At 42.8% G+C, this 21569-nt stretch overlaps 1 protein-coding gene across 1 annotated transcript in view; it reads left to right on the top strand.

Annotated features, from left to right (window-relative positions):
• LOC115103018 (rho GTPase-activating protein 21-like) overlaps positions 1 to 21569 on the top strand; it is an 89145-nt gene that overhangs the window by 9813 nt on the left and 57763 nt on the right. The window contains 2 exon segments of the mRNA XM_029623571.2: positions 17762 to 17947; positions 18265 to 18286. Coding sequence (XP_029479431.2) covers positions 17762 to 17947; positions 18265 to 18286 — 208 coding nt within the window.

Raw genomic sequence — 21569 nt, 5'->3', positions numbered from 1 at the left:
GTTCCAGTTCTCTGCTGCCTGTGACTGGAACGAATTGCAAAAATCGCTGAAGTTGGAGACTTTTATCTCCCTCACCAACTTCAAACATCTGCTATCTGAGCAGCTAAACGATCGCTGCAGCTGTACATAGTCTATTGGTAAATAGCCCACCCATTTTCACCTACCACATCCCCATACTGTTTTTATTTATTTACTTTTCTGCTCTTTTGCACACCAATATCTCTACCTGTACATAACCATCTGATCATTTATCACTCCAGTGTTAATCTGCATAATTGTAATTATTCGCCTACCTTCTCATGCCTTTTGCACACAATGTATATAGACTCCCCTTTTTTCTACTGTGTTATTGACTTGTTAATAGTTTACTCCATGTGTGTTGTCTGTTCACACTGCTATGCTTTATCTTGGCCAGGTCGCAGTTGCAAATGAGAACTTGTTCTCAACTAGCCTACCTGGTTAAATAAAGGTGAAATAAATAAAAAAAAAGATCCTCAAAAAGTTCTACAGCTGCACCATCAAGAGCATCCTAACCGGTTGCATCACCACCTGGTATGGCAACTGCTCAGCATCCGACCGCAAGGCATGACAGAGGGTATTGTGTACGGCCCAGTACATCACTGGGGCCAAGCTTCCTGCCATCCAGGACCTAAACTCAGCAAAAGATTAAACAACTGAACAAGTTCCACAGACATGTGACTTACAGAAATAGAATAATATGTTCCTGAACAAAGAGGGGGGGGGGGAGTTAAAATCAAAATAACAGTCAGTATCTGGTGTGGCCCTAGCTGCATTAAGTACTGCAGTGCATCTCCTCATGGACTGCACCAGATTTGCCAGTTCTTGCTGTGAGATGTTACCAAACTCTTCCACCAATGCACCTGCAAGTTCCTGGACATTTCTGGGGGGAATAGCCCAAGCCCTTACCCTCCGATCCAACAGGTCCCAGACGTGCTCAATTGGATTGAGATCCGGGCTCTTTGCTGGCCATGGCAGAACACTAACATTCATGTCTTGCAGGAAATCATGCACAGAATGAGCAGTATGGCTGGTGGCATTGTCATGCTGGAGGGTCAGGATGAGCCTGCAGGAAGGGTACCACATGAGGGAGGAGGATGTCTTCCCTATAACGCATATTGTTGAGATTGCCTGCATTAACAAGCTCAGTCCGATGATGCTGTGCAACACCGCCCCAGACCATGACGGACACTCCCCCTCCAAATCGATCCCGCTTCAGAGTACAGGCCTCGGCGTAATGCTCATCGATGATAAATGCAAGTCAGACCGTCACTCCTGGTGAGACGAAACCGTGACTCGGCAGTAAAGAGCACTTTTTGCCAGTCCTGTCTGGTCCAGCGACGATGGGTTTGTGCCTATTTGGCAACATTGTTGCCGGTGACGTCTGGTGAGGATCTGCCTTACAACAGCCTTACAAGCCCTCAGTCCAGCCTCTCTCAGCCTATTGCGGTTAGTCTGAGCACTGATGGAGGGATTGTGCGTTCCTGGTGTAACTCTGGCAGTTGTTGTTACCATCCTGTACCTGTCCCGCAGGTGTGATGTTCGGATGTACTGGTTCTGTGCAGGTTTTACACGTGGTCTGCCACTGCGTCCGTCCGTCTTGTCTCCCTGTAGCGCTGTCTTAGCGGTCTCACAGTACAGACATTGCAATTTATTGCCCTGGCCACATCTGCAGTCCTCATGCCTCCTTGCAGCATGCCTAAGGCACGTTCACGCAGATGAGCAGGGACCCTGGGCATCTTTCTTTTGGTGTTTTTCCAGAGTCAGTAGAAAGACCTCTAGTGTCCTAAGTTTTCATAACTTCGACCTTAATTGCCTACCATCAGTAAGATGTTAGTGTCTTAACGACCGTTCCACAGGTGCATGTTCATTAATTGTTTATGGTTCATTGAACAAGCATGGGAAATTAAACCCTTTACAATGAAGCTCTGTGAAGTTATTTGGATTTTTATGAATCGGATCCTGAAAAAGTGACGTTTCTTTTTTTGATGAGTTTATATACTAGGCAGTGTCAGAGGAAGTCCCAAAAAATTGTTAGACTCCAGTCTCGGTCCAAAAGGCTCCTTAACAGCTACTACCCCCAAGCCCTACGACTGCTGAACAATGAATCATATTGTATTTTTACATTTTTTTATTATTGAACCTTTTATTAACTAGGAAAGTCAGTTAAGAACAAATTCTTATTTTACAATGACAACATATCCCGGCCAAACCCTAACGGACAATGCTGGGCCAATTGTGCGCCGCCCTATGGGACTCCCAATCGCGGCCGGATCGAACCAGGGTCTGTAGTGACGTCTCTAGCACTGAGGTGCAGTGCCTTTAGACTGGTCCCGAGTGGCGCAATGTAAATAGCCACCTGGACTATTGACATTGATCTCTCCCCTTTGTTTTAATCAACAGTGAGTAGCAGCAGTGTTATCTATGCATAGTGACTTTACCCCTCCCACAAGTATAAATTACCTCGACTAACCTGAACCCCTGCACTTTGACTCGGTACCGGTGCCCCCTGTATATAGCCTTGTTATTTTGTTACTTTTTTATTTTATTTGAACTCTAATTAGATTAATTTGAATGCATGTTTTAGCACAATGTTCGAAATGCTTGTACTGCAAGAATTGAGGTTTACATTTTTTTGCTGTTTTTGAGTGTTTTGTCTTTTTGGTTACGTCTCCTTGGCTCCTGTGCTGTGTGCACAGTGCACCTTCCGATTCGCACACAGACACCAAGCCCCTGCCACTCACTTTTAGAGTGGAGAACTTAACCGTCATGTCTCAACTTCCAAAATGTAGAACAGAGCAGACCCTACTAAGACAAGAGTATCAAGGAGCATGACTGTGGAAAATGTTTACTGCTTCTGTCACATGGCATTACGGCACCACGAGCAGCATTTTAGAAACAGACATATGTGCTAGCTCTCTAGTCTGTGTTCTATAAATGTGAAATGAGCATAAAAATACAATTATTTAAGGAATTGGCAACTCGTTCTCATTCTGAGAAATAAGCATCTTATCCAGGCAGGCCACTTGATTTCAACATCTCAACAAAGTGAACAGGCTATGCTCAAACAGAGACGGACAGAAGAGTTCCACTGTTCTACCTCATTAGTGAATAGATCCAAGTTGGCTAGACTTTAAATATAACGATTAGCTGGCTACTCACTAGCAGGCGGGCTAGTGCTCGAGAGATTGTGTTAATGTTTTATAATGCCTGCTGTCAGAATTTGGTCATTATTAGTGGATGTCAATTATGCATGTTTCTGGTTACATTTGTAACAAAGGGCATTTTTCAGCAACTTGAACGCAATATCAGTGATTGCAATAAACAGGTTAAACTATTTTGATAAAATAATTAAATTGGTATTGTCTTGTGGTTGTGGAACACTTATATATTTAGCTTAGGTATCATTTTACAAACCCTGAATTAATTTGATTATTCCTGACTGTTTGAAATTCAGTGTTGACCTTTTTAATTGTGAAACAAAGCTTATATAGAGAAAATAAATTCCGATGCATACTGTGAATCGCCCATTAGTTTGGGAAAAAAAACAGAGATGGTTTTTAGCCCATATCGCCCAGCCCTAGGGCAGTGTAATGTCTCGAGCGTGATGAGTTTGGGTGTTTACGTACATACTGTTCTACTGTATGTTTTGCACATTTATAAAAAATAAACAGCAATAACTTATTTACATAATTATTCAGACCCTTTGCTATCAGACTCGAAATTGAGCTCAGGTGCATCCTGTTTCCATTGATCATCCTTGAGATGTTTTGACAACTTGATTGGAGTCCACCTGTGGTAAATTAAATTGATTGGACATGATTTGGAAAGGTACACCTGCCAATATAAGATCCCACAGTTGACCGTGCAAAAGCCAAGCCATGAGGTCAAAGGAATTGTCCGTAGAGCTCCGAGACAGGATTGTGTTGAGGCACAGATCTGGGGAAGGGTACCAAAACATTTCTGTAGCATTGAAGGTTCCCAAGAACACAGTGGCCTCCATCATTCATGGATGGAAGAAGTTTGGAACCACCAAGGCTCTTCCTAAATCTGGCCGCCCGGCCAAACTGAGCAATCAGGGGAGAAAGGCCTTGGTCAGAGAGGTAACCAAGAACCCGATGGTCACTGACAGAACTCCCGAGTTCCTCTGTGGAGAGGGTAGAACCTTCTAGAAGGACAATCTCTGTAGCACTCCACAATCAGGCATTTATGGTATAGTGGCCAGACGGAAGCCCCTCAGTAAAAAGCACATGACAGCCCACTTGGACCTAAAGACTCTTAGACCATGAGAAACAAGATTCTCTGGTCTGATGAATCCAAGATTGAACTCTTTGCCCTGGCACCATCCTTACGGTGAAGCATGCTGGTGTCAGCATCATGCTGTGGGGATGTTTTTATCTGCAAAGACTGGGAGACTAGTCAGGGTTGATGCAAAGATGAACGGAGCAAAGTACAGAGAGATCCTTGATATCCTGCTCCAGAGCACTCAGGACTTAAGACTGGGGTGAAGGATAACCTTCCAACAGGACAACGACCGTAAGTACAGAGCCAAGACAATGCTTCGGGACAAGTCTCAGAATGTCCTTGAGTGGCCTGAACTTGAACCCAATCGAACATCTCTGGAGAGACATGAAAATAACTGTACAGCAACGCTCCCCATCCAACCTGACAGCTTGAGAGGATCTACAGGTGTGCCAAGCTTGTAGTGTCATACCAAAGAAGACTCAATGCTGTAATCGCTGCCAAATGTGTTTCAACAAAGTACTGAAAAAAGGGTCTGACTACTTATGTAGATGTGATATTTCAGTTTTTTTATTTGAATAAGTTAGCACAAAAAAAAAATCAAGATTTAGAATAAGGCTGTAGTGTAACAAAATGTGGAAAAAGTCAAGGGATCTGAATACTTTCTGAAGGCACTTTATAGTCTGTGCCGGCCAACCTTCAGCCAGGGAGTGGAAGCATGAGTGACGCTCCCAGAATATCTGAAAGGGGCTGCACAGCCACAGATACTGCCTTTCCCATGCCAGGAACAACCACTCTGTCATAGTTAAGGCAACCGGTGCTTGTCTGAGAAGTCACACCAAGTTAAATCCCAATTGTCCTAGAAGTGTTCCTTCCTCTAGGCTGATGTCTAAAATACTTCAAATTACTTTCAAACATTTTTTCAGCACTTGAGGATGATGTGCTAGGCCCTAATCAAATCACAGGATGGAAAAAGCTTCACATTTTTGTCAAATGCCCTGCTACCAAAATATTACATGGCCTGTAAAATGGTATTACTTATTTGGCTACATAACGTACAAGGTACAGTGGCTTGCAAAAGTATTCACCCCCCCCCTGGCATTATTTATATTTTGTTGCCTAGGAATTAAAATAGATTTTGGGGGGTTTGTATCATTTGATTGACACAACCTTGCCTATCACTTTGAAGATGCAAAATATTTTTTCTTGTGAAACAAACTGAGAACTTGAGCGTGTATAACCTATTCACCCCCCCCCCCCCCCCCCCCCAAAGTCAATACTTTGTAGAGCCACCTTTTGCAGCAATTACAGCTACAAGTCTCTTGGGGTATGTCTCTATGAGCTTGGCACATCTAGTCACTGGGATTTCTGCCCATTCTTCAAGGCAAAACTGCCATCATTCCTTCAATTCGGACCAGTTTCCCAGTCCCTGCCGATGGAAAAACATACCCACAGCATGATGCTGCTACCATGCTTCACTGTGGGGATGGTGTTCTCGGAGTGATGAGAGGTGTTGGGTTTGCGCCAAACAGCGTTTTCCTTGATAGCCAAAAAGCTCAATTTTAGACTCATCTAACCAGAGTACCTTACTCCATATGTTTGGGGAGTATCCCACATGCCTTTTGGCGAACACCAAACGTGTTTGCGTATTTTTTTCTTTGAGCAATGGCTTTTTTCTGGGCACTCTTCCGTAAAGTCCAGCTCTGTGGAGTGTATTTCTTAGTGGTCCTATGGACAGATCACAACAGTGGTAGGCTTGATTACCAACAACGACGAGACGGCCTACAGGGAGGAGGTGAGGGCCCTCGGAGTGTGGTGTCAGGAAAATAACCTCACACTCAACGCCAACAAAACTAAGGAGATGATTGTGGACTTCAGGAAACAGCAGAGGGAACACCCCCCTATCCACATCGATGGAACAGTAGTGGAGAGGGTAGCAAGTTTTAAGTTCCTCGGCATACACATCACAGACAAACTGAATTGGTCCACTCACACTGACAGCGTCGTGAAGAAGGCGCAGCAGCGCCTCTTCAACCTCAGGAGGCTGAAGAAATTCGGCTTGTCACCAAAAGCACTCACAAACTTCTACAGATGCACAATCGAGAGCATCCTGGCGGGCTGTATCACCGCCTGGTACGGCAACTGCTCCGCCCTCAACCGTAAGGCTCTCCAGAGGGTAGTGAGGTCTGCACAACGCATCACCGGGGCAAACTACCTGCCCTCCAGGACACCTACACCACCCGATGTTACAGGAAGGCCATAAAGATCATCAAGGACATCAACCACCCGAACCACTGCCTGTTCACCCCGCTATCATCCAGAAGGCGAGGTCAGTACAGGTGCATCAAAGCTGGGACCGAGAGACTGAAAAACAGCTTCTATCTCAAGGCCATCAGACTGTTAAACAGCCACCACTAACATTGAGTGGCTGCTGCCAACACACTGTCATTGACACTGACCCAACTCCAGCCACTTTAATAATGGGAATTGATGGGAAATGTTGTAAATATATCACTAGCCACTTTAAACAATGCTACCTTATATAATGTTACTTACCCTACATTATTCATCTCATATGCATACGTATATACTGTACTCTATATCATCGACTGCATCCTTATGTAATACATGTATCACTAGCCACTTTAACTATGCCACTTTGTTTACTTTGTCTACATACTCATCTCATATGTATATACTGTACTCGATACCATATACTGTATGCTGCTCTGTACCATCACCCATTCATATATCCTTATGTACATATTCTTTATCCCCTTACACTGTGTATAAGACAGTAGTTTTGGAATTGTTAGTTAGATTACTTGTTGGTTATCACTGCATTGTCGGAACTAGAAGCACAAGCATTTCGCTACACTCGCATTAACATCTGCTAACCATGTGTATGTGACAAATAAAATTTGATTTGATCCTCCAATCTCCGCTGTGGAGCTTTGCAGCTCCTTCAGGGTTATCTTTGGTCTCTTTGTTGCCTCTCTGAAGAATGCCGTCCTTCCCTGGTACGTGAGTTTTGGCGGGCGGCCCTCTCTTGGCAAGTTTGTTGTGGTGCCATATTCTTTCCATTTTTGAATAATGGATTTAATGGTGCTCTGTGGGATGTTCAAATTTTTGGATATTTTTTTTTAATCACCCACCCCTGATCTGTCCTTCTCCAAAACTTTGTCCCTGACCTGTTTGGAGAGCTCCTTGGTCGTCATGGTGCCGCTTGCTTGGTGGTGCCCTTTGCTTAGTGGTGTTGCAAACAATGGGGCCTTTCAGAACAGGTGTATATATCATGAGTTCATGTCACGGATCATGTGACACTTAGATTGCACACAGGTGTACTTTATTGAACTAATTATGCGACTTCTGAAGGTAATTGGTTGCACCACATCTTATTTAGGGGCTTCATAGCAAAGGGGGTGAATACATATGCACGCACCACTTTTCTGTTTTTTTTTATTTAGTTATTATTTTCCATTTCCCTTCACCAATTTGGACTATTTTGTGTATGTCCATTACATGAAATCCAAATCTATTTAAATTACAGGTTGTAATGCAACAAAATAGGAAAAATGCCAAGGGGGGTGAATACTTTTGCTAGGCACTCTAAGTGGGTAACTCCATGATACTTAAGCATTACAAGATAAAACATCCTAGGCACACGCACACAGGAGGTCCTCTGCTCTGCTTCATTATCTGAGGCCTACACAGTGAAGTGCTCCATTTACTCTGGATGTGGTGTCAGATTTGTCAGCCCACAGAGAGCTTAACTTTTTCCTGGTTAAGAGGGTAGTGTTTGATGTATTTAGGCCTGATGTCATGTGGTCTGTGCAGTGTGTGTCATGGCTGGATGAGCCTGTAAATATAGAGGCCATGCGTCAGTGTTTTTGTGTACTTGTGAAAGACTAACAAGAGTGAAATGTCTTTATCCCTCCTATGTTTGAAGAAAATACTAGCTGTTTGAAAATGGAGGCCCTGGAGGTGTGTTCCAGGCTTAGCTTAGTATCGAGGTGCGTGTGTGTGTGACTGGGATGGAAGGGCTGTAGCTTCTGAACCTCACAAATGACCACATACACATGTGTAAACACTCTAAAGCATGCTAGCTAATATGCCAATACAAGTAAAGCATTGTTCGATAACTAAGCCAGATAATGTTTTAAAGCACATTCCAAGTCATCTTCTGTCTCGTGTTTTCCGTATACGTTTAGTTATGCTATGTAACCGAAGAGTCATTTTTTCCCCTCCCAAATATGCTTTGGCAGCTCATATTCAGTAAGTGGGCACCATAGTACCGGCTGGGATTCCACTGAGGTCGTAAGCCCTGAGGCTGTCGTTATGAAGCTGATGTAGGACTTCTGATGCTCTGCTCTCCATTCCACAGTCTGATATGAAATGAACAAGAGCTTTGAGTTCAGTGCTTCACACACTCCACGCTGCCACACCCAATGCAAATACTAAACACTGGCATTCTGGTAGTGATTCATAGACTGATTGACGTGTGTGTGATCATTTATCCAGAATGGATTTGTGTGTGTTTTTTGTGCTCGTCTTTTTGTAATTAATGTGTGAAACATTAAGTTAGTGTTTTTGCTGAACTGGTAGTAACTAGGGTTACATTTCATATGACATTTCTGTCTGATACCAATATCTGATCATTTCTTTGCCAAAAAATCCGATAAGATATATACTTTTTTTTTTAGCTTAAGCATTTTAGTACTTTTAAATAGTTGAAACACACACTGAACAAAAAGTTATTTTGTTGGCATTTACATATGTCCCCATTACCAGTAAAACATAATCAAAACTTACTTACTTGGTATGCTGTTTCATTGTTAATTTGTTCTCAACCAGGATTTCATCATTCATGTCAAGAAGTGACGTTTCAGCTCTGTCTTTCCTTGGCGTCTCTTCCTCTTTGCGCACTGTCACTGTGTCCGTTTTCATCTTGTCCAGCTGTGTCTAACATTTCACGTAAACCCTGTGTCTTGTCTGCATCGAAGTAGCGGTCCTTGTACCTAGCAATGAGCATGGTGGCGACTAGGGTTGCAAAGTGTCGGACATTTTCAGTGGGAAGTTAAGCCTGGGAATCACAGTCTGCCGATATGGACAGCCCCATCGAGAGGGTCCTCCTGGTAGATGTATTTTGGGAGAGTGTGGTAAGCAGCCTAAAACTCCTGAAACCTATAGCAGTAGCCATTGCATGGATTGAGGGAGACAATGCCATCCTGTCTGATGTTCAGACTCTTCTTGCAGATGTAAGAGAAGAAATCCGTACTGCCCTGCCCACTTCACTGTTGCTCCAAGCAGAGGAAACTGCAGTTCTGAAATACATCAAAAAGCGTGAAGATTTCTGCCTGAAGCCCATACACGCCACAGCGTACATGTTGGACCCCAAGTATGCTGACAAGAGCATCCTGTCTGGTGCAGAGATCAACAAGGCACTACCGTGTCTCGCCACCTTGGCATGGATGAGGGCAAGGTTCTTGGCAGTCTGGCGAAGTCCACTTCCAAGCAAGGGCTTTGGGATGGAGATGCAATATTTCCCCTGTTGCCTCATCATCCTCCAAATCCCACCAACATCAGTCACCTCAGAGCGCAACTGATCCTTGTTTGGGAACACGCACACCAAAACACGCAACAGGCTGACCGATACAAGGGTTGAAAAATTGGTGACCATCTGGGCAAATTTGAGGCTTTTTGAGCCTGACAACGAGCCATCCTCAGCAAGGTTGGAAAGTGACCGCAAAGATGAGGCCTCAGAGTCTGATGTTCAAGAGGTGAACATTGAGGATGTCCAGGGACAAGACATGGAATCCTGAGTGGAAGACAACCAAAGCTTTAGTTTCTAGACTATCAATTTACAGATGTATGTTGAAAACGTTTTTGGGAGATGCGATGGATCATTGGGGATCATTCAATATTCCCTTTCGTTGTTCAGTGAAATCATCCCATGTGAAGAGTCAACTCATTTAAAGTTAGGAATTTAACTAAATTATTTAAAAAAAATTATATTGGAAGGATTTAATCATTTGAAATTGTCAACATATGATAAGGTAAAAAGTTGTTTCTGTCTCCATATGATATGGTAAATATATCAAATGCAAAAAACATCTACATTTAAATGGTATTAATATTCATTTGCATAAATTCTCGTTAATTCCCACAAAGTTTTCACCTCCTGAATATTCCCCAAAATGTGCAAACCTAGTGGCGACACAGTAAAGAGGCTCAGAGAGAATGCCTCCGAATCGCTTTTTCACAGTACTTTTCCAAGTTAACCCCACGGTCTGTGTCAGCAGTTTTGTTGAGCAGGTGTTTCAATGCCATGACAGATGGTATCACATCTGCTGCAGACGCAGTTTGATGAGCTTATTTCTCCAGTCAGTTGTTTGAATGGAGGTAGGTGTGTGTTCATGTTCTCGAATGCCATTCGAAATGACAGCAGCGGTATGAGAAGCAGCACGATATATTGTGTATCCCTAGTAGTAACTCATGTGTTCTCCTTTGTCTCAATAACCAGAGGCAATAGATGCATCACCTCCTTATTGATCATCCCCATTAGGTTTGCATTGCAACCATATTGCTAACCCCAGTTATAAGTATCAGTGTTTAACTGGAGAGACCGTGCCTCTGCTTCGTTGTCTAGCTTCAGCTTTTTGGCTCAGCTCAGAGGAAGGAGGGTGTGTGCCGGTCGGGCGGTCAGGGAATGTTTGGCTGGAATTTATTGGCCGGGTCTGTCAGCACAGCATTAACTATGTGAGGGGCAATGTTAGCCCTGCAAGGCATGTGTCTATATGGACTAAGGAGGGCCAACAACCCCCAGCAACATCAGAGGACTGGATATTGCTGGAATGAGATTCACTGCTAAATTAGATCTGGTGAACTGGGGTTGGCATGCCCCAAGGGGCGAGGCATTTGAAGCCTGCCCTTTCAGGACTTTTTTAATTTATTAGGTTTTAATTTTTCAAAAAAGAGCTCTGTGTAAATTTAGAGAAGATGGCTGTTACTGAATAGCCTACATATAGTTAGTAACAGGTAGGGGCAGATCAGCATAGCTAGGCTTAACTTCTAGCAGAACCCACATACTGCATAGCCTAATTATTCTCAAACATTCTATGGATTTGAGTGGAATGTATAGGAATGAATGTAGGACAAATGCACCTCCACATGCACACACAAACAAGGAAGTAGTGTTGGAGCTGTGGAACAACAGTCAGAGCTGGGGCAGACACAGTCAGAAACCTGTTTGGCCAGTTAGTTCCCACCAAACCAAACTCACTCAGGTGTCACGCAGTTGCACCTGAAGCTCTATTTGACAGCAGCCCTTCTGCCATTGGCTCATTCCGCCATGATAAGGTTGAGCCCCTGATGTTCCTCTGTTCTGTTGAACTTCTGTTTTGTTGACCACAAAAAAAGCTGGGTAAATCCATTTTGAATTCAATCTCTTCTTGACCGCATTAGGCTTGGGAGGTATCCCGGAATATTTGGAAATTGCCACCGGATGTTTTATCAATGTTTTTTTCAATACTGTAAATAGAATGAACTGTTTATTTTAACGTTTTCATAAATATTTGTAGCAACTTTAAGTAAACACCTACAGTCAAGTTGAGCAATGCTTGGGCAATGCCTTAGGAGATAAAGAAGATTGTTCTTCATGTCACATCATTTTTCATTATGAAGCTAACCCGTAGTCCCCAGTCACGTGGTGTTTGTTTACAAGCGAGAGACCGGAGTCTTGAGTCACTCACAGTTTTGCAGCAAGCACGCGACTGGTGATCTAGTTACAGTTTGGAATTCGTAAGTAAATGTTTGCCAGCTAGTTATCTTAACTATTAAGTTAACTGTCTAACATGTGCTAAATCCTCTGCAGTCGTGCATTTGCTTGTCTAATTTAGAAGCTAGTTAGCTATCTACCTAAGTGATAAGCTTCTTTCAAAGTCCAGCTTTTCTTGGTAACAGCAGAGAATCCAATCCACATGCAGCAAACTGAGTAGCAGGGCTGGAATTTCATGATTTTAGGGGAAATGCCGTTTGGCCTTCAAGAGGTGGCCAGTCCACCAAGGCCATCTGCTAGGGCACCAAGGCCATCTGCTAGGGCACCAAGGCCATCTGCTAGGGCACCAAGGCCATCTGCCAGGGCACCAAGGCCATTAACCAAAATAGACAAATTGATTTGAAAACCAAAAACAGTAGCTATTCTGTTAAAAACATGTGTAATTAAATGTACATAATTTGCCTACTTGTCAAAGTGTAGATGCTAGCCTATGTGTATTGGCAGATGCTGACATGAGGGAGGCACCTGAAAATGTAGCCAAATTAGACTTTTAATTACATACAGTGCATTCAGAAAGTATTCAGAACTTGTTTTCCCCCACATTTTGTTACTTTACAACATTATTCTGAAATTGATATATAAAATCGTTCTCAACCTACACACAAGCATTTCGCTGCACTTGCAATAACATCTGCTAACCATGTGTATGCGACAGTAACATTTTTACAAATGTATAATTTTGAAAATAAAATCACATTTACATAAGTATTCAGACCCTTTACTCAGTACTTTGTTGAAGCACCTTTGGCAGTGAGTCTTGCAGCCTTGAGTCTTCTTGGGTATGTATTTGGGGAGATTTTCCCATTCTTCTCTGCCGGTCATCTCAAGCTCTGTCAGGTTGGATAGGGAGTGTCGCTGCACAGCTATGTTCAGGTCTCTCCAGAGATGTTCGATCAGGTTCAGGTCCGGGCTCTGGCTGGTCCACTAAATGAAATAATGAAACCTGTTCAATTTGGTTTAAATAATGCCAAAACAAAGTGTTGGAGAAGAAAGTAATATGTGCCATGTAAAAAATGTGCCATGTGAAAAAGCTAACGTTTAAGTTCCTTGCTCAGAACACGAGAGCATATGAAAGTTGGTGGTTCCTTTTAACATGAGACTTCAATATTCCAAGGTAAGAGATTTTAGGTTGTAGTTAATATAGTATTTATAGGACTATTTCTCTCTCTACCATTTGTATTTCATATACCTTTGACTATTGGATGTTCTTATAGGCACTATAGTATTGCCAGTGTAACGGTATAGCTTCCGTCCCCCTCCTTGCCCCTACCTGGGCTCGAACCAGGAACACATCGACAACAGCCACACTCGAAGCATCGTTACCCATCGCTCCACAAAAGCTGCGGCCCTTGCAGCGCAAGGGGAATAACTACTCCAAATCTAAAAGCGAGTGACGTTTTAAACAGTATTAGTGCACACCCAGCTAACTAGCTAGCCATTTCACATTGGTTACACCAGCCATTAGGCTGATATGATAGGCCTGAAGTCATAAACAGCGCTGTGCTTGCGAAGAGCTGCTGGCAAAATGCACTAAAGTTCTGTTTGAATGAATGATTACGGGCCTGCTGCTGCTCAGTCAGACTGCTCTATCAAATCAGACTTAATTATAACACACAGAAATCCGAGCCTTTGGTCATTAATATGATGAATCCGGAAACTATCATTTCGAAAACAAAATGTTTATTATTTCAGTGAAATACGGAACTGTTTGGTATTTTATCTAACGGGTGGCATCCCTAAATCTAAATATTCTTGTTACATTGCACAACCTTCAATGTATGTCATAATTACGTAAAATTCTGGCAAATTAGTTCGCAATGAGCCAGGCAGCCCAAACTGTTGCATATACCCTGACTCTGTGTGCAATGAACGTAAGAGAAATGACACCATTTCACCTGGTTAATATTGCCTGCTAAACTGGATTGGTAGTTATAACTAGTGATTATGATTGATTGTTTTTTATAAGATAAGTTTAATGCTAGCTAGCAATTTACCTTGGCTTCTACTGCATTTGCGTAACAGGCAGGCTACTCGTGGAGTGCAATGGTTAGAGCGTTGGACTAGTTAACTGTGCTGTTGCAAGATTGGAACCCTGAGCTGACAAGGTGAAAATCTGTCGTTCTGCCCCTGAACAAGGCAGTTAACCCACAGTTCCTAGGCAGTCATTGCAAATAAGAATGTGTTCTTAAAACCTGTTAGGGCTAGGGCTGATTACTGCCCCTTCTGGAGGAATTGGGTACCCATATAAAACATGATACATTTTTGTCAAAAGTTGCTAATATATGCATATAAAAAATATTATCGAATAGAAAACACTAAAGCTTCTAAAACCGTTTAAATTTTGTCTCTATGTAAAGCAGAAGTCTCAGGGCATGCATTCTCCCAAAGTCTCTCTTGTAATGGAAAAAGTTGGCACCACTTTGACGTCATCGTATACGCACCTCCCAAGCAGTTACAACTCTGGGAACAGTCTGTATGTGTTCAGCGCGAAGCCTGCTTTCAATGAGGCGTGTCATTGTGAGAATCGCGCGCTCACGAGACTTTGAGCGTGCCGAAAGGTCTCGGTCACGCGAAAAAAAAGTGTACGCCTATGCGTGCTCTGCTCGGGTGCTCTCTTTTCCTCAGGATCGATTAAACGACGTGTGTGTTTCTGTTCGCCCTCACGATTTCTGTGTACCTTTATAACATGTTAAAGCTTAATTATGAACACAGTTTGACAAGTTTACTCGACATATAATATGTACTTTCGACGTTTTGGTGCGCATCCACTTGAAATTTGCCTACATTTCGACCGAAATGTGCTGTTTTTGAGAACCGAAAGACACAGACTTGAAAACTGAACGCTGATTTGGTAAGTATAATCCCTTCCAGGTCTTCTGATGGAAGAACAGCAAAGGTAAGGGAATATTTATGTGTTAATTTTGGGTTTCTGTCGACTCCAAGATAGAGGAGGGATACTGCTAATGTAGGAGCGCCGTCTCCTAGTATAGCCTAGTGAACGCAACCTGTAACGTTAAAAATAAATGTAACACAGCGATTGCATTTAGAAGAAGTGTATCTTGCTATACATATGTAAAACATGCATATTTAGTCAAAGTTTATGATGTGTATTCCTTGTTAGCTGACGTTATCTGCCGGAGCTATTTCATTTCTCCTGACATTGCAGTAGCATTTTTTGAACGATGTGTCATTGTAAACAGAGATTTATGGATATATATTGCAGATTATTGAAAAAAAAATGAATGTACTGTGTAACATGTTATATTACTGTCATCTGATGAAGATTTCAAAAGGTTAGTGAAATGATTTTTCTTTTAATCCTGCGTTTGTTGATTGCATATTTTTTCCTACTTGGCTATGCTAATGAGGTATGTCTGCGGTGGTGGTTGGACATAAATATGTGCTATGTTTTCGCCGTACAACATTTTAGAAATCTGACTTGCTGGGTAGATAAACAACTTGTTTATCTTTCATTTGAGCTATTTTTCTTGTTAATGTGTGGAGGTTAAATCTTTTAGGATTATTTCTTGCGTTCCCTGCGCCACATTACAGCTGAGGGGGTGGGGGGGGTTCCCGTTTGGGAACGTGTATCCCCAATTAACTGACTTGCCTAGTTAAATAAAAGGCATAAAATATATATAAATATTTTTTTAATAATTTTTTTTTAAAAATCTGAAATCGGCTCCCAAAAACACAGATTTGCGAATTTTATGAAAATTCGGCTATAGCCGGAATCGGTCGACCTCTAGTACGCACTACCCTCTGTAGCGCCGTATGGTCAGATGCCATACCAGGCGATGATGCAACTGGTCAGCATGCAAATGGGAAGTTTAACACTCTTACGATAAGTGCAATGGGATCTTTAGTGACCACAGAGAGTCAAGACACCCGGTTAACGTCCCACTCGAAAGACGGCACCCTACACAAGGCAAAGTCCTCAACCACTGCCCGGGGGCAATTTATTTGGGGACCAGAGGAAATATTGCCTCCTACTGGGCCCTCCAACACCACTTCCATCAGCATCTGGTCTCCCATCCTTGGACTGACCAGGTCCAACACTGCTTAGCTTCAGAGATAAGCCAGCAGTAGGATGCAGGGTGGTATGCTGCTGGCCATTTGGCTCCAAGGAACTTGTAACTCTGGACAAGCTCCACAACAGCCCCGTCAATGTTAATGGGGGCCTGTTCGGCCCTCCTTTTTCAACAGGCAAAGATCATCTCCTTTGTCTTGCTCACATTGAGGGAGCGGTTGTTGTCCTGGCACCACACTGCCAGGTCTCTTACCTCCTTATAGGCTGTCTCATTGTTATCGGTGATTAGGCCTACCACTGTTGTGTTGTCAGCAAACTTAATGATGGTGTTGGAATCATGCTTGGCCATGCAGTCGTAGGTGAACAGGGAGTACAGGAGGGGACTAAGCACGCACCCTTGAGGGGCCCTGTGTTGAGGATCAGCGTGGCAGATGAGTTGTTGCCTACCCTTACCACCTGGTGGTGGCCCGTCAGGATTTCCAGGATGCAGTTGCAGAGGGAGGGGTTTAGTCCCAGGGTCCTTAGCTTAGTGATGAGCTTTGTGGGCACTATGGTGTTGAATGCTGAGCTGTAGTCAATGAACAGCATTCTCACATAGGTTTTCCTTTTGTCCAGGTAGAGGTTGAAAATGTCAGTGAAGAGACTTGCCATTTGTTTCGCTCATGCTCTGAGTACACGCCCTGGTAATCCGTCTATTTTAAGGTCTTGCTCACATTCTCTATGGAAAGCGTGATCACTGTCATCCCGAATAGCTGATGCTCTGATGCATGCTTCAGTGTTGCTTGCCCTGACGCAAGCATAAAAGGCATTTAGCTCGTCTGGTAGGCTCGCGTCACTAGGCGGGTCGCGGATACGTTTCCCTTTGGACTCCGTAATAGTTTGCAAGCCCTGCCACATCCAACGAGCGTCAGAGCCGGTATAGTAGGATTCAATCTTTGTCCTGTTTTGACACTTTGCCTGTTTTGATGGTTCGTCTGAGGGCAAAGCGGTATTTCTTATAAGCATCCGGTGTCCTAATTCACTGTTGCAAGTTCAAATCCCCGAGCTGACAAGGTACAAATCTGTCGTTCTGCCCCTGAACAGGCAGTCAACCCACTGTTCCTAGGCCGTCATTGAAAATAAGAATTTGTTCTTAACTGACTTGCCTAGTTAAATAAAGGTAAAAAAAATATATATATATATTTATATATATTGGTCGTTCTGATATCTCTCTTTTTTTGTTGGCTGCACTGTTGGAGACTTTTGTGAATTTCCTCTAGATCCCATGTTTCTGATCACCGAGTCACATGATGTGGATTTAACTTTATTATTACTGTTGCTTATGATCCATTAGGCAACAGGCTACAGAATACACTCAGTCGTTGCCAGACTCGTGATTTAGTTTTCAAAACGAATAAATGCATTCATATCACAAGCATAGATTTTTGTTTCTTTGAACTTTATTACTTTCTCACAATTCTTGCCTTTCTCAGTAGAATTTGAGCAGTCACCCGCAGTAGATCTTATTTCAATCTGTCATACAGTTGTGTACGGTATAATAATTGCCTCCCTCTCTCTCTTCTGTCTCCCACCCGCCTTTCCTTGCTTTCTTCCCCTCCCCTTCTCTCACTCGCTCTCGTCCCCCCCCCCCCCAGAATGACGTGCCAGAGTGGGGTGATTCCCCTGCAGGCCTGTTCAACCTGCAGGGAGAGGAGGAGCCCTTCTCGTGGCCGGGTCCCAAGACTATCCATCTGCGGCGCACTTCTCAGGGCTTCGGCTTCACCCTGCGCCACTTCATTGTCTACCCACCAGAGTCTGCAGTGCACCCTTACCCCTTCCCAGTAAGCACCACAGTCACATGAACATTCCAAAGCTCTTCCATTCAGTTCATTGACATTTACTGTAGCACTTTGTATGATGTTGTTGTGGCAGGAGTTGCCCCGAATACAATTTGTGTAAAATCAGTTGATTCCTTTAAACAACTCCCTGAGCTCATTGAACTATGATATCTTCATCATTGCTGGTGGCAAATAACATAATGGCAGATTTTATCCGTACCAAAGGATATATCATAACTGTTGGGATATCGGACATTACAGACCAATGCTGCATCTGTAAGGGCATCAAAACTCATGTTGATATTCATTTTTTTATTTAGGAGGAAGAGCATGGACGCAGAGGTAAGCTGAACGTTCCTTCCTCCCCCTGCCTGTCCTTCACTACTGCATAGTCAGTCACTCTGCCTCCCACTTAGTAGGATTTTTCCATATGTTGATTTAGCTCTTTTACTTCCTTGTTATGCACATGGCACAATGTAGCTGTCGTGTTAGGGTGACCTTTGTAGAGGCCTGCCTGAAACAGTTTGGTCAGCAGCACCACCGGTTACTGTCCTCAACTAACCCTTGAACTTTATCCTTCTAACTGCACTTTGTTGTCAGTGTCAAACCTTTCACATCACTACAAAACGTTGCCCAAAGCTCTTGTTTTTAGTTTTTGGCATTTTTCACTTGTGTGTTTGTAGGTGTATGTGTGCCCTTGTGCATGGGTGTTTTGTGGTTTTAGGACACTAGTCCTGTTTAGGGCTGTGGCTGTCATGACATTTTGTCAGCCGGTGATTGTCAAGCATATAACTGCCGGTCGCACAGTAAATGACCGTTAATTAACATAAATACATAATTTAGCATCTGTCTTCCCCGCAAAGCCTACATGCCACTGATGCAGGCCTTTTGGAGCATCTACATTTAAAAAAGTCTAAATCCATGTAATATAGCCTACACCGGCACAATAAATCCATGTAATATAGCCTACACCGGCACAATAAATCCATGTAATATAGCCTACACCGGCACAATAAATCCATGTAATATACCCTACACCGTCACAATAAATCCATGTAATATACCCTACACCGGCACAATAAATCCATGTAATATAGCCTACACCGTCACAATAAATCCATGTAATATAGCCTACACCGGCACAATAAATCCATGTAATATAGCCTACACCGGCACAATAAATCCATGTAATATACCCTACACCGGCACAATAAATCCATGTAATATACCCTACACCGGCACAATAAATCCATGTAATATAGCCTACACCGGCACAATAAATCCATGTAATATACCCTACACCGTCACAATAAATCCATGTAATATACCCTACACCGGCACAATAAATCCATGTAATATAGCCTACACCGGCACAATAAATCCATGTCATATAGCCTACACCGGCACAATAAATCCATGTCATATAGCCTACACCGTCACAATAAATTCATGTCATATAGCCTACACCGGCACAATAAATCCATGTCATATAGCCTACACCGTCACAATAAATCCATGTCATATAGCCTACACCGTCACAATAAATCCATGTAATATACCCTACACCGTCACAATAAATCCATGTCATATAGCCTACACCGTCACAATAAATCCATGTCATATAGCCTACACCGGCACAATAAATCCATGTCATATAGCCTACACCGGCACAATAAATCCATGTAATATAGCCTACACCGTCACAATAAATCAATGTAATATAGCCTACACCGTCACAATAAATCCAGGATTTATTGTACAGGTCTAAGGTAGCATGATATGAAGAAAATGTAGTGTATTTTAGAAGAACAGAATAGCATACTCTTGAGTTGTCCTTATGCTATGCCCTGATCTGGCTATGCCATAAGTTAATTTAGCAGAGAAGATTTGCTTAGAATTCTGTGGAATTATTTCATAGTATGAAGAATACAATTGAATATAGCTGAACAAAATAGAAAGTATCATTTCTCCAAATGATTTGAGGGAGTGCGCACATGCGGCTATTCTGTGTTGACGTTTAACAAAGAAACAGGTACTCCTTTCTGCTTAATTTAGTTATTTATGTAACTTTAGTTGTGATACAAACATTGATCTATATGTTTAGGTTTTTTTAATACATTCTAAGGCTGCATAATGCAACTAATGATGACTTGAAAAAAGTCAAATGACTTTTTGGGAGAGTGACACCATCCACGCTCCCATTCACATTTTGACAAGCACTTGATAGTGTCTCGAATTTTCCGGTGGCATCCCCTTTGTGTTGCCGTAACGCCTCCTAAAAAGAATTGTGGCAAATGGCTGTTGTGCCCTTGGGCTGAATATAATAATTATAATTCCCTTCTCCTGGCTGCGCGCTCCGAAGCACCGCTCACTCACATGGCTCTCCATCACGAGATCAGGTCTTTCTCAACGGCTACAAGTGAAGACAGACACATCGGGGACGCAACTGCGTCCTTATCCAATTCCGAGGCACATATTGAAGATATTGGAAGAACTTTCCACGTTTACTTTTCGGCAGCCAACAGGATGAGTAGGCCTAACAAACAGCAACAGCACTAGCCTATGTCAATCTACTATCCTCCATAGTACAAAAGTTGACCTATTCTTTGCAAGAAAGAAATATTCCACCCATACTCTGGGACAGTTGTGGGATGCGATATATCCCAAATTAATACAACCCCTAGCGTCCAATAACCTTTAAGTAATGAGGCTGACGCAAGTGATCAAAACCTTTTAGCTTAACAAGTTGATAAACTATTAGACTACAAGTTCTGTAGGCTACTAATGAGCAGCATCAAAGCTTGGAGAAGCATAATTACCATGACTAAATGGTCATGTGGAATTTGACTGCCACCATGACTCGTTACTGCCGGTGTGGCTGTAATACGGTCACCGTAACAGCCCTAGTCCTGTTGAAGAAAGATTGTAACCATTGACCCCTTTCAATTCACAACAATGTCAGCGTGACGGTTTTTGTTTTTGTAGCACACTACTCCCGTTGAATAAAAGGAATCATGCCCACATTCTGAGCAAACAGTTTGGCCTATGGTCTGCTGTTCCACTGTGTCTCGCCGCCTCCTAACACCGCTATGGTAGGAGTGTGTTTGGGATCTCCCTGTGGGTTGTTTGTGTGTTTAAACTGTGTTTAGTCTGAGTGGGCTTTCATTGAGCATAGGGGGGTTTGCTGTTGCTGGAACCTGTCCAACTAGAGCTAAATATCAGAGATTTATTTTGACTTAGCCTACGCTATTGCTCAAGTTGCAGGCCTATGTCCAGCAAAGAAACCGTGTACAATCGGAAATTTGAAAGCAGATTTTTATCTGTGTGCGTATAAACTAAGGTTAAAAAAAATAAAATAAAAACGATCAGTGGAAATATGCTAGGGGAACAATGTAGAGAAGACATTCACCAAAGAAAGAGGGTGAATGTCTAAATTCTCCTCTGAAAGATTCAATGAAATAGGAAGATGTAATGTTTTGAAAATACTGTGAAGGAAAAATTCAATCATATCTTTGACAGTCAGTGAGATTGTCCAGAGAGTGAGACCGTAATAGCTTCCATGACTTGGTCTCACTCTGTCTGGCCCTCAGTGAGGCAGGTCAGGGGAAAATGTGAAGTAATCCAG

The sequence above is a fragment of the Oncorhynchus nerka genome, linkage group LG20 (genome assembly GCF_034236695.1).
Source record: "Oncorhynchus nerka isolate Pitt River linkage group LG20, Oner_Uvic_2.0, whole genome shotgun sequence".
NCBI lineage: Eukaryota > Metazoa > Chordata > Actinopteri > Salmoniformes > Salmonidae > Oncorhynchus > Oncorhynchus nerka.
Note: the sequence above shows the minus strand (reverse complement) of the source record. Positions and strands in the feature narration are given on the sequence as shown.